Consider the following 13,616-nt stretch of genomic DNA (forward strand, 5'->3'; position numbering starts at 1 on the left):
ACATTTATATATTGATTCTTGTCTTTGCAAATTGCAAGGCATTGTTTAAGCGAGTGAGCCATTGGCAATAATATGTATACACCTGTTCATTAAACTAACGACTCAGACTCTTATCTTTATAAAAGGGTTAGGTTTGCTCAGACCAATGGCAGAAAATGAAGTCATCCACCACATGCCTCAGCCTTAAAATCAGGTGTGTTGTTCAGTCTATACACTCCCCACTCTAGTTTACCCCCACTAGCTTTCGCTTTTGTCCATGGAGGATCATCACTTGTTGCCTTGTTAAAAGGTTCTCCACACTGATATTGCTTCAAGTTCAATAATTAATACTACATAAATATTTTTTTATCTTTGTAACATACCTTGGATATAAGTATGATTAGATCAACAGAAGATGACATGAGGCTGTGAGTCGTTGATATGCAGATGGGCCTGCAGATTAAGAGTTCGTTTAGGATTGTTTCTATTCAAAGATATTTTTAATAAAAGTATTCTCTCAAGAAATATTGATAAAAGATTTCTTTATAAAACATTATAAGTAATTTTTTAATGTTATAAATAATATTTTAAAATTTTAAAAACATTTTTTTTTTTAATTTTGTTTAACACTTGATGTTTTTTCAAGAATACTTTCTAAATTAAAAATGTTTCTTACCATCGTAATCATTGTCAAATGGACTTTAAATTATTCAGTTAAAATTTCTAATCCTCTACAAATCAACCTATTATTTCTCTGCATAGATGGATATATTTTTTATTTTCATCTTTATTCTACAAAAATTAAATATTATGAACGAATATCATTTTTTTTAAATAATGCTTTCTATTCTACCCAAGTGGAATTTAAATATTTTTTATTAATTAAGACTAAAATGAAGAAAAAAGTACACACCCTTATCCTGCTTATCCAAAACTTCAAAAAAAAAAAAAAAAATGGTTGAAAGGCTAAAGGGGTGATGAATTCATTTAAATTGAACTTGTTTACTTTTGACCAAGAGGACCTTGGGCACCATCCCTTTGATTTTATGGGATTCCAAAACCCTAGCACACGCCTTAGGTGTTGGGAGTTGGGGCAAAAACAAGCAGGTTAGGACAAGTCAGCACTGAAAACAAATATTTCTGCAGTAGTCCAGAGTTCTAAAGTAAATAGCAAATACATAACACTGTCACATTATATGCCCTAGCTATTATAATCCTTTCTCCACACTCATAAGTCAATATCATTACAAACTAAGAGCTTAGTACATGTAAAATAGGACAATGGACAGTGCAAAAATGTCTGTGCTGGGGAACACAAAAGTACCTGCAGACCCTCACTCACATAAGGCTGCATAATGGGTTGAGAAGGATGAAAGTGTCCATGAAGAAGCTGGGAAACCCTAGTATGAAAGCTTGGTTCAAGAAGACTATTATGAGAAGATGTGAGACCATGAGATGGTTTGCAGGCATCTACAACACCTAAAAGCTCCATTCCATCATGCTGAGAAATGAGTGAAATGAAATGGTATTTGGAATTCTATAATGAATCTTGGGGCTGATGAACTACTGTAATATTCCCTTTTTCATGACTTTCTGCTGAATAATGATGCATAAAGAGAGAATAAACAAGAGAGAGTGTTAAGAAACAAATGGAGTTGATTTAGAAGAGTAAACAATTAATCTGGAAGCTGCATCTTCTTGTTCTGGTTTTGGACCAGTTGATGCTTTCTTTTGTCTGTAGTGCATTGATATCAGTTTGAAATGAAAAGCTTAGATATCCATCCACAGAAATTTTCTAATTTACTGCTGCCTATAATGAAAAATATAGGAAATCAAACCCTACCAACATGTTTCTGTTTTTAAAAATAGAAAAATGTTTCTCATACTCGATGATGACTTTCCATAAAATACAGTTTTAAAATTTCTTTTTGAAAATATGATATTTTTTAATTATTTTCAATCATTTTCATTTTATGCTAAAGAGGTTGTTTCAAAAAATAATTCTACAGAATGATTAAAAATAAAATATTACAGATAAAAAATAATTTTTAAAGATATTTGGAAACACAAAAGATCAGTCTGTAATGCCCCAAGTTTTTTAAACAATTTTTTCTTTTAAAAAATAATCATTGAATTATTTTTAAAAACTGTTTAAGAACCATTTTGACCGAACACACAGGTGACACTAATTTAGAAGAAATTTTCGGAAAGGAAATTATAGGAAAGTAAGAGGTGTTCCTCCCGAGAGCAAAGAATATAATTACAGCTAATATAAGTTATAACAACCCCTTCAAAGGATTTTCTGTGCTATAAAAAATTAACCACACTGCCCCTACAATCACTGACCACATTGAGGAAAACAATGCATGAACACATGGTGTATTCAAAATTTCAAATCAATATACAAGAAAGGAAAGCTCAGAATCGCAGAACCCCGAGGTGAAGGTGGTGTGGCTACTGATTAATTTTATATCTCTCCCTCTTTCTTTTATCTCTTCTTTTCTTGCTTGACTGCAAAGTATTGAGGTAATGGGGTGGCTGCAGTTGCAGAAGTGGAGTGTAATGAGTTTGAGATTAAAAAAAGAAGCGAAAAATACAAGCTCCCGCACACACAAGGAGACCCAATGCAAATCCTAGAAGAGAGGTTAGGGATTTGAGGCAATTGCCATTGCCAATGCCGATGCCGAGGCAATACTTCAACATCCACAACCAACACCCGATGTCGAGGCAATCTTTCTGCACCCACCACCTCCACCTCCTCTTCTGTAATCGTAATCTTCCCCATTTTCTCCTTCTCCTTCTACTTGCATCTGCTTGTGCTGTTTCTGCTGCAAATAATGAAGCTCTCACACTCTATTCATGGCTTCACAGCTCTCCTTCACCGCCTCTGGGTTTCTCAGACTGGAACCCTTTGGCCCCCCATCCTTGTAACTGGTCTTACATCACTTGTTCTTCAGAAAACTTCGTTACAGAAATAAATGTCCAGTCTCTTCATTTAGCTCTTCCCTTCCCTTCCAATCTTTCCTCCCTTGTTTTTCTTAAGAAGTTTACTGTTTCGGATGCTAACCTGACCGGAACGATCCCCGCTGATATTGGAGACTGCACTGAGCTTACAGTACTGGACGTTGGTTCAAACAGTCTCGTGGGTAGCATTCCATCTAGTATCGGGAAGCTCCATTATCTTGAAGACCTCATTTTAAACTCTAACCAGATTACTGGGAAGATCCCGGCAGAGCTTGGTGACTGCACCGGCCTTAAGAGTCTTCTCCTATATGATAATCAATTAAGTGGTGATATTCCGGTTGAGCTTGGAAAACTGTTGAGTCTAGAAGTTATACGGGCAGGAGGGAACAGAGACATCTCAGGGATAATCCCGGATGAGCTTGGAAATTGTCAGAATTTGAAGGTGCTTGGTCTTGCTTATACTAAAATTTCTGGCTCCATACCTGTTTCATTGGGTAAGCTAAGCAAGCTTCAGACGCTATCAGTGTACACTACAATGCTATCTGGTGAGATACCGCAGGAATTAGGGAACTGTTCTGAGCTTGTGGATTTATTTCTCTATGAGAACAGTCTCTCGGGTTCACTCCCCCTGCAGCTTGGCAAGCTTCAAAAGCTGGAGAAGATGTTACTGTGGCAGAACAACCTTGATGGGACTATTCCTGAGGAGATTGGGAACTGCGGAAGCTTGAGGACTCTTGATCTCTCCTTGAATTCTTTCTCTGGGAGTATACCTTTGTCTTTTGGGACCCTCACAATGCTTGAAGAGCTTATGCTTAGTAACAATAATCTCTCTGGCTCAATCCCATCAGGTCTTTCCAATGCCACCAACCTCCTGCAGTTACAAGTTGATACTAACCAGATATCAGGTCCAATCCCACAAGAACTTGGGATGCTGAGGGATCTCACTGTCTTCTTTGGCTGGGATAACAAATTTGAAGGAAGCATTCCTTCTGCATTGGCTGGTTGCAGAAGCCTCCAGGCTTTAGATTTGTCACACAATTCTCTGACTGGTAGCTTGCCTCCTGGCCTATTTCAACTTCAAAATTTGACAAAGCTTCTCTTGATTTCTAATGACATTTCTGGTTCGATTCCTGTGGAGATTGGAAATTGCAGCTCCCTTGTTCGCCTCCGTCTTCAAGACAATAAAATCACCGGAGAGATTCCCAAAGAAGTTGGGTTCCTCACTAACCTCAGTTTCCTCGACCTGTCTCAAAACCGTCTTTCTGGAAGGGTGCCAGATGAGATTGGCAATTGTACTGACTTACAGATGGTGGACTTAAGCAACAACAGCTTTGTAGGCACTTTGCCCGGTTCTCTTTCTTCTCTCACCAGGCTCCAGGTCTTGGATGTTTCCATGAACCAGTTTGAGGGTGAGATTCCTGGGAGTTTTGGTCAACTTACAGCACTTAATAGGCTTGTCCTCCGTAGGAACTCCCTCTCCGGTTCTATCCCTTCATCGCTTGGCCAATGCTCAAGTCTTCAGTTGCTTGATCTTAGCAGTAACGCACTCTCCGGTGGCATTCCTAAGGAACTTTTCGGGATTGAGGCTCTTGACATTGCTCTTAACTTGAGTTGGAATGCCCTCACTGGGGTAATCTCACCCCAGATTTCTGCTCTCAGCAGGCTATCAATTCTAGATCTTTCACACAATAAGATTGGTGGAGATTTGATGGCACTTTCTGGGCTGGAAAACCTTGTTTCTCTAAACATCTCTTATAACAATTTCAGTGGCTATCTTCCTGACAACAAGCTGTTCCGGCAGTTATCAGCAACAGACCTGGCTGGAAACAAAGGACTCTGTTCTTCGAATCGTGATTCATGTTTCGTAAGAAATCCTGCAGATGTGGGACTGCCAAACAGCAGCAGTTTTAGGCGGTCACAGAGACTTAAATTGGCAATTGCATTGCTAGTTGCCCTCACTGTTGCAATGGCAATTCTTGGGATGCTTGCAGTTTTTAGAGCTCGGAAAATGGTCGGAGATGATAATGATTCGGAGTTGGGAGGGGATTCCTGGCCTTGGCAGTTCACTCCATTCCAGAAGCTGAATTTCTCAGTGGAGCAAGTTCTAACATGTCTAGTAGAAGCCAATGTTATTGGAAAAGGATGCTCAGGGGTTGTCTACCGTGCAGAAATGGAAAATGGGGAAGTCATTGCAGTGAAGAAGCTCTGGCCAACAACACTGGCTGCAGGGTATAACTGTCAAGATGACAGATTGGGAGTTAATAAAGGTGTTCGTGATTCCTTCTCAACTGAGGTAAAAACCCTTGGCTCCATTCGCCACAAGAACATTGTTAGGTTCTTGGGTTGCTGTTGGAATCAAAGCACACGACTCCTCATGTATGACTTCATGCCAAATGGAAGTTTGGGCAGTCTCCTTCATGAACGGAGCCGTTGCTGCTTGGAATGGGACTTGAGGTACCGAATTGTGTTGGGATCAGCTCAGGGCCTATCTTATTTACACCATGACTGTGTTCCTCCCATTGTTCACAGGGACATCAAGGCCAACAACATTCTCATTGGCTTTGATTTTGAGCCCTATATTGCTGATTTTGGGCTTGCCAAGCTGGTTGATGATAGGGATTATGCTCGGTCTTCCAATACTATTGCTGGTTCCTATGGTTACATAGCTCCAGGTTAGTTCAAGTTTCTGAGAACTTCAATGTTTTTTAATGTTCTTTAATCAAAAATTCAAATTCCTAAGAAGCACCTAACAACAAAATTTTCCCAAATAATCAGAAAGTTGCTTAGTTTCACCAAATTTCAGATACTTCGAGAACATTATATATCCTTTTGTTGTTCCCCTTGCCTTTCTCAGCATTCAAATTCATACCATAGCTTGACCCGGTTTAAACTTTTTTCCAGCTAAAGCCTGGATTCTGAATTATTACTTGATGAATAACTTTGTTCTGATCAATTTGCTGCTATGGTAATATGAATTCATATTCATTTTGGAATTGGGCTTGCAGAGTATGGATATATGATGAAGATCACAGAGAAGAGCGATGTTTATAGCTATGGAGTTGTTGTGTTAGAAGTGTTAACAGGGAAGCAACCAATTGATCCAACAATTCCAGATGGGCTTCACATTGTAGACTGGGTAAGGCAGAGGAAAGGTCAAATTGAGGTACTTGATCCCAGCTTACACTCTAGGCCAGAATCCGAGCTCGAGGAGATGATGCAGACCTTGGGTGTGGCTCTACTCTGTGTGAATCCTACTCCAGATGACAGGCCCTCGATGAAAGATGTGGCCGCAATGCTGAAGGAGATTAGGCATGAGAGAGAGGAGTCTTTGAAAGTTGACATGCTTCTCAAGGGATCTCCAGAAAATGGTAGACATGAAGTTAATAATTCTGGTGGAGGCCCATCCGAAATGATGCAATGCTCATACCCCCAAAGCAATAATACAAGCTTTTCTGCATCCTCACTGCTATACTCTTCTTCCTGCAATGCGAAAATGCCTTTCAAATAGACAGTTGTGGGCTACCAAAATACCCAGAAATTTGTTTCCTCAGTTTCAGAACTTAATTCTTTTTCCCCTTTATATGTAACACAGAATTTATATTGATATGCAGATGAACATATGGAACTGGCTATTCCAGGTGGATCATTTATTACCAAGAAAGCAAGCCTATAAATATAGTCCTAAGATTGTGTTAGGTGTCAATGTAATATGCTTTGTCTCTTCCAAGAACATGTGAAAGCCTTGTTCGCATGATCAAGTGTTGTGCCTCAAAACAAGAGCTGCAGCAAATGTGGATCATGCTTGGATATGAATTTACTGCAATCCTTATTGGGATTTCAACAATATCCTTGTTTGCCCATGATAGGAAACAACAGATTTGAGAGGATATGTTCTTTGCCTTTCTCTTTAACCTATGCAATTGGAAATAACAGACTTGAGGGCATGCGGTAGCAAAAATTGTTGGGAATGGAGGATGTAATGACACTAGTTGGGGACACCGCATTGATTTGGGGGATATTATCATTTGTGTAGCACGGGGAACACCATGGTCAGAATAGCTAGATTTCACTTGTACAAGTTCATAAGTTTCATTTTTCTTCAAAGAATCCATTTCATCTTATGTTGCTCTCAACCAACAACTATTGTCTCTACAAGACTTGGCTTCCTGAAAACTCTATGACTCCTTTCATCAGTAACTAACATATACTCAAAAGAATGGTATCTAGTAGAAGGGAAATGCTCTTTAATAGACCTCATAACATGAGGTGCTAAACTCTCTTGGTGAGGTGACTTCTCCCCTTGCTTAGTAGATTCCTATGTAGGCATACTAACTACACCATCATCTCTAATCAACCCATGTCTCTCATATGCAATTAATTAGCCAACTTCCCTTTCCTTAACTCTAGATTATTGTGATGAGAAAGGAATAGGTACTAACTTAATCAAATCACCATTTGTACCTTAAGTTATTGAACTCTATCAAAATCTTCATCCTCTTGAAAGACTACATCCCTACTTCTCACAAGTCTTATTTTAGTTGGGTCCTAAAACTTAAACCCAGACTCTTCATCCCTAAACCCAATGTGAATGTATGGAATTGCCTTATCATCAAGCTTAGATCTTGGTTCTTTGGGAATATGCATAAAAGATTTATACCTAAAGACTCTTAAGTGAGAATAAAAAACATCTTTTTGGTCCATGCCTTCTCCAAGGCCTCAAAGCTCAATAGAAATGATGAAGATCTATTTATCAAGTAGCATGAAGTTCAAACATCTTCACCTCTAAACACCTTAAGCAACTTTTCATTCTTCAACATACACCTAACCCTTTCAATAATGAGATGTTTCATTCTTTCAACCACACCATTATGTTGTGAGTGCCAGAGACTATTTTCTCATATCATATACCATACTTAGAATACTAATAAACTTTTGTTAGGATAAAACTCTTAAAAATATGACATGATGTAATAATAATGAATTTCATTATTTATAATATGATTCTAATTTCCTATTTGTCTATCTTATTCATGCATTATTCATTGCAATGGGGTTCTCATGGTGAATGTACTAGTGTATATAATTATATATAGGATGTGATCTAAGATGAGTCATGACATTGACTATTGAGTAGTCTTGGCATTAATTATTAAGTAGTCATGACATTGATTATCAAGTAGTTATGACTTCACCAAATTACTATGTTGTATGACCTCTTAACCTTAAGAGAATAGTAGATTGTGCTAAGGTTTTTGTTGACTTTGACCTACACATTACCTATGGGTAAGACCCTAAGGTGGTCATATATTTCTTATGGATTAGGTTATTATTAATTAAGGTAGATGTTAATAGATATTCTCAAGATAGACACTAAGATATCTCATAAGTTTGAGATAATGTGTTCCCTTTGAGTGATCCTAAGAACATGTGATAAGAAAAAATATGGGCATAATATTTTCTTAATTAGAAATTTGACATATGCTTTTGGAGAGTTAGAATATGTCAATTGATTATATAATATAAGGATATGAAACTCAAGAATTATAGAGGTAATCTTGAGAGGTTGATAATATTCACTTTGTTAAATTATAAACACTAGTTCATGGGGAGCTTACATATAATAGATAGTAGGTCACAAACCCAAGTTTAGTGTTCGTTTTAATATCATAAGATAATAGAACTTAGTTGACTTTCTATCGTGAGATGCTCAATCAGCTTTAAAATTGGATATTGAGGAAGCCAATATTTTCCTCTGGGTTCTACTAGTCCCTACTCAAACTCATATTCCTTGATGACATTATTTAGGCCATATTTAGGTTCTTTATTCATATATGTACATAAAGGCATTTTGATAAATATGTAAAATTGCACAAGAGCTTATGAATGATTTTTCTAGATTAGGCTAATTAATTCATTAATTAAGACCCAATGAGCTAGATTAATTAAGTGACTTAAGCCTAAAATAGGCTTAAGTTACTTAAGCCAACAAGAAAGCCTATATAAACCCTTTTATAGGTTTAGGGCTTACACCTTTTACCATTAGTCTTCCAAAGAGAGTAATTCTAGTCTTCATCCCCATTAAAGAGGATTCCACCTTTCTTGCATGCCAAGATCTAGGAAAAATAATCATCGAGTGGAAGATCCATTGGTCTTCAAGATCTGCTTTGTCTCTTCAATGATTGGAATTGATTTGAGAACGTCTAGATCAAAGATATAGTATCTATTGTCTATATCTAAAATTTTAAAATGTCTTTTGCTTCCATTGTTAAGATTTAGAGAAGCCTAGGATAGATCTCACATGCACCCTAAAGATTCAGGGTTGGGTATGGTTTGTGTAACCATTCCTACAACTTCAAACTCCCTTTAGATGTATTGTCCCCCTTTCCTATTCTAAGATCTTAGACATTTTAATTTCCTCTCAATCTTTCTTTCAATCGTGACATAGAACTTCTAAAAAAACTAAAAGACCTAATCCTTTGACCCTAAAAAGTAAAGTCAATACTTTTTTTAGTAACATCTTCAATAAAAGTAACAAAGTACCTATTTCAATTCCTTTAAGAGTTTCCACATCTATGGAGCCATAAATATTTGAGAAGACTAGCTTTAACTTTCCTAACTTTTGTTTAGATATATTATTGAAAGAAACTCTCTACCATTTTCTAAAAAAGAAAAACAATGCTCACATGGAGATAAGTATCCATATTTTGCCAAGAGAGTTGAGGACTTCCTTACTAAAACTTGTAATCCTTTCTCACTTATGTCTTAATCTCTTATGCTATAATTTCAAGGAGGCATCCTCTACATCATGCAATTCATCAATTGCACATCTTCCCTTGAATCTTATACAATGTGTAGCATACATTTCCTTTGGTAGAAACTAATGGGCCTTTGCTAAGCTTCCATTTTCCACCATCAAAGTGGCTCTCATATCCCTATTTATCGATCTAGCTTAAAAGATATCAAATTAAGGTGCAAATCTACATGCCTCACATCCCTTAGTGTTAACTTGCATCCAACTATGGTTTTAAGACATTCATTTCCCCTGCCTACAATCTTAGAGTAATAGGAATTTCTCATCTTAATTATGTCAAAATCTCCAACGTCTTTATAATTTGATAATGACTCCAAAGGGTAGCATGGTAAGAAGCAATTAATAGTGTCTACAAACCACTAAACTCCCTCGTCACCTATATGTATACACTCATTTGAGAGTATTAAAGCTTCATCACTTCTAGATACAGAGGAGGCAGTGGTGTTTTCATTATCTTGCTTTTTTTAATTCTGCCTCTTTTATCCTCTTTTACAAACATGATACTTCTCTTTCATATGTCCTTCTTTGCCACAATGAAAGTGTTTAATGCTATATTTGGACTAAGACCTTCCCTTGGATTTATCAAGAATTTTTTTTCCTATATTCTTGTTTCTTCCTCTAGTTTTTATGATGAGAGCCTATTCGGAATCACTTTTCACAAGTTCCATAAATAATACTATTCGGAATAGAGTTGCTGATAGTCATAAAAATGTTTTCTAAAGGTCTAGCAATGAACATAACAACAAGGAAGCGTGCATCTTATCATCAATCATTGTTTTTATAGAAACCAACTAATTTGTCATGCTATGAGAAATATGCAAGTGATCTATCATAAAAGTTACTTCCTTTAGCTTCGTGTTTACTAGTTTCAACAAATTAAAAGATTTTGTTTCTTACAGGTTTTTGCATAAACACCAACTATAACTTCTTTCAGAGAACATGGGCACTTGTTTCATTTACATGATGGCAAGAGGTTATATCAATCCATTACCTATTGTAGGCAATTATCTTTTTGTTCAACTTCTTCCATTCAAGGTTAGAGATATTCTTAGGCTTAGCTTTTTCACTTGATGATGAGAAATCTTCCATCATAGACTTTCACATAGCCTAGTTTGAGTTGTTGAGTTCTATCATGGAGATTGGGCTTCTTCCATCTTCATCCTTCTCAAAAATAGGTATCCCCATTAAAACCAAGTTTTGATGCCATTTATCGGGAATGCTGGATGCAATGATCATAGTAGTTGGGAGATACTTAGCACTAGTCAGGGATAGGTAATGTTAGTAGGGGATAGAACACACCAAAGGCAGAATAGCTAGATTTCATTATACAAGTTCGATTTTTTTCCACCATATAGCAATAAAAAACAGAATAAAAGCAATAAAAATCCAAGGATATATCAACAAGATGACACCGTATGTAATATAAAAAACCCTCCTAAAGGAAGTAAAAACCTATGGAAAAGATTTCTTCTATTTCAACTAAAATGAGAATGCAAGTCTTTACTTCCTTCTTTAAGCTTCCGTAGAGAGTGTATCATAAATGCTTCCACAACAACTGAAAGCAAGAACCCCATATACAAAGTTCAAGGACTCACTCTTTAATCAACTACCCTTAACCCGTAGAACAATGTCTAAAAACCTACATTTTTTTTCCCTCTTTTTTTCTCCTTTCACGATCACCTTAAAACTACCAAAAATAGCCCTAGATATTGTTATATATTGAGAAAATCAAAATGTGTGCTTTAAAAAAAACATTATTCTCATGGGCTAGAACAAAAATTCCAAATCCCAACCTTGAAACATCTTCCCTCTTATTTGTGCATCCTTTTCTGCCTTAAAATGGCCACTCCGAAGGACCACATACGGAAAATTCATTTTATCCTTCAAGAATTCTGCAAGAGAAATGGGTAGAGCTGATATATCGTAGTGATAGTCTGCCTTGGCCCATATCTTATATACTCGAAATGAAATTGTGCAAAAAAGGGCTGATCTTTGGTTCTGAAGTCAAATACTCTCTACAATTGAAAATTTTGTGTGGGTAAACAAGTTACTTGGAATGCAAAGGATTCTCATTTGAAATATCCACTTGTTAGGTTCTCCGGGCCAAAAACTAGATAAACAACAAAAGAAATAAAAATTAAAAGCAAAAAAAATTGATTTAGATAAATAAATATTTTTTTTATTAGAACAAATAATGATGTTCTAAAAATGATGACTATTTGTAATATTTTATGAAAATGAATTATAAAAAATAAACACATTTCATTTTTTTAAACATGTAAACAAACTAAGAATGCGTTTGGTAATAATTCTAAAAAACGTTTCTAGTCTTTCTAACACTTGAATGATACGAATTTTTAAGTGTTAAAAATGATAGAAACACTTTATAAAATTACTACCAAACGGGTTCTAAGTTTTTCATAAGAATTTTAATTTTTTTAAATATATATTTTCTTATTTTGAAAAATTTGTAAGTTCAATTTATATTAATTAGTAATAAATTTAATTTAATTTAAATACTATTAAAAATAGAGATTAAAAATCACCAATAATGTAAAAATAAACTGTTTTTGGCACAAAAAGCATTTTTTTTTTTGTTAGAAAGGAATGGTATAAATATTAATATTTTAATAAAAGTTTAAATTTTATTTTTCATTAGAAAAAATAATAATATTTTTAAAAATCATAACTGTTAACAATACTTTGTTTTAAATGAATGATAAAAGTAACCACAATTCATTTTTTTAAAATATGAAAATAACCCAAGTTTCTTCATTTCATGTATACTATTATAATTAAACAAATACCAGCTTTAGCTCAATTTTTATTTATTATTAATTGAATTATTTGAATTCAAAATTATTTTAAAAGATTCTTCCAATCATTAGTTCAGTGCATCAAATTTTATTTGATTAGGATTTTGATTGACATAATGAAAATTTTGAGAAAAGTATCCAATATATCAAATCTAGCTTCATTTAGAGTCACTTTGTCAAATGAAACATTAAAACAAAAAATTATGTTCAACTGCGTCGGGCTTAGACAGATAAGTTTAATGTATAAGTTGAATTTGGGTTGCCCATCAACCAGGCCCAACCTCCAAGAGTTGAAACTTGTGAATTGGAGATAAACTGAGGCCACTACATGGATCTTGTCATGTCTTGCAGGAAGGCAATTTTGAACAGCTTTAATATTTGCTAGGGCCGAAAAGGGCATCATGAAATTTGAATTAGCCCAATTTGAATACCTGTGGTAGGATTGCAGAACTAGAATCATATGCATATTGCTTGTATAGTAAGAGCAGATTTGACGGGATGCATTGCCAGCCGTTCTGTCTTTTGTCTGATTGGATCTTCTTCTATAAAAAGAGTAGTCCACAGAGATGGCAACATTCAGAAAATTCAATCCCCCTGCCTTCATTCTCCTATGATCTGCAAAGGCGCTCGTCAGAACTGCTGAAAAGGTAAAGCCTAAAAGCCACGTTTCGGACTTCGGCAGTAAGATTATCCGGCCAGCTTTCCAATGCATCTCCTGTAATTTTTTTTTCTTTTGTAAAAGAAACTTAATATTCTCAATTCAATCATCATATTGTCTTTTCTTCCATCCCAGGAGGAAGCTATATATACGATTTCAAGCCTTCAAATTGCAGAAGCCGTGGAGAAGCTTGGATCATTCACATATTCGATATTCATCATTTGATTACAAATCTTAGTCTGCCTCTTCAGGTACGAGAGTAATCATGTTTTGATCGACTTCATTTTGTTCCAAATATGTTCCATTGGCAATCTTGGATCATTTAATTACTGATATATTGTTTGATACGAGTTCTTCCGCTCAAACCCTAGAATGCATGTACTCAATA

At 35.7% G+C, this 13,616-nt stretch overlaps 1 protein-coding gene across 1 annotated transcript; it reads left to right on the forward strand.

Annotated features, from left to right (window-relative positions):
• Positions 1 to 2,438: 2,438 nt before the first annotated feature.
• On the forward strand, positions 2,439 to 6,787 carry LOC117917794 (LRR receptor-like serine/threonine-protein kinase RCH1). Its single transcript, XM_034834180.1, has 2 exons — positions 2,439 to 5,615; positions 5,949 to 6,787. The coding sequence occupies exons 1-2, from the start codon at positions 2,654 to 2,656 to the stop codon at positions 6,449 to 6,451; spliced, it is 3,465 nt and encodes a 1,154-aa protein (XP_034690071.1). The 5' UTR covers positions 2,439 to 2,653; the 3' UTR covers positions 6,452 to 6,787.
• The last annotated feature ends 6,829 nt before the right edge of the window (positions 6,788 to 13,616 follow it).

Source organism: Vitis riparia, chromosome 7 (genome assembly GCF_004353265.1).
Source record: "Vitis riparia cultivar Riparia Gloire de Montpellier isolate 1030 chromosome 7, EGFV_Vit.rip_1.0, whole genome shotgun sequence".
NCBI lineage: Eukaryota > Viridiplantae > Streptophyta > Magnoliopsida > Vitales > Vitaceae > Vitis > Vitis riparia.

Coding starts and splice junctions, on each gene's coding strand:
- LOC117917794 (XM_034834180.1), top strand. CDS start 2,654: ATGCCGATGCCGAGGCAATACTTCAACATCCACAACCAACACCCGATG. Junction 5,616..5,948: donor CTATGGTTACATAGCTCCAG/GTTAGTTCAAGT, acceptor TTGGGCTTGCAG/AGTATGGATATATGATGAAG.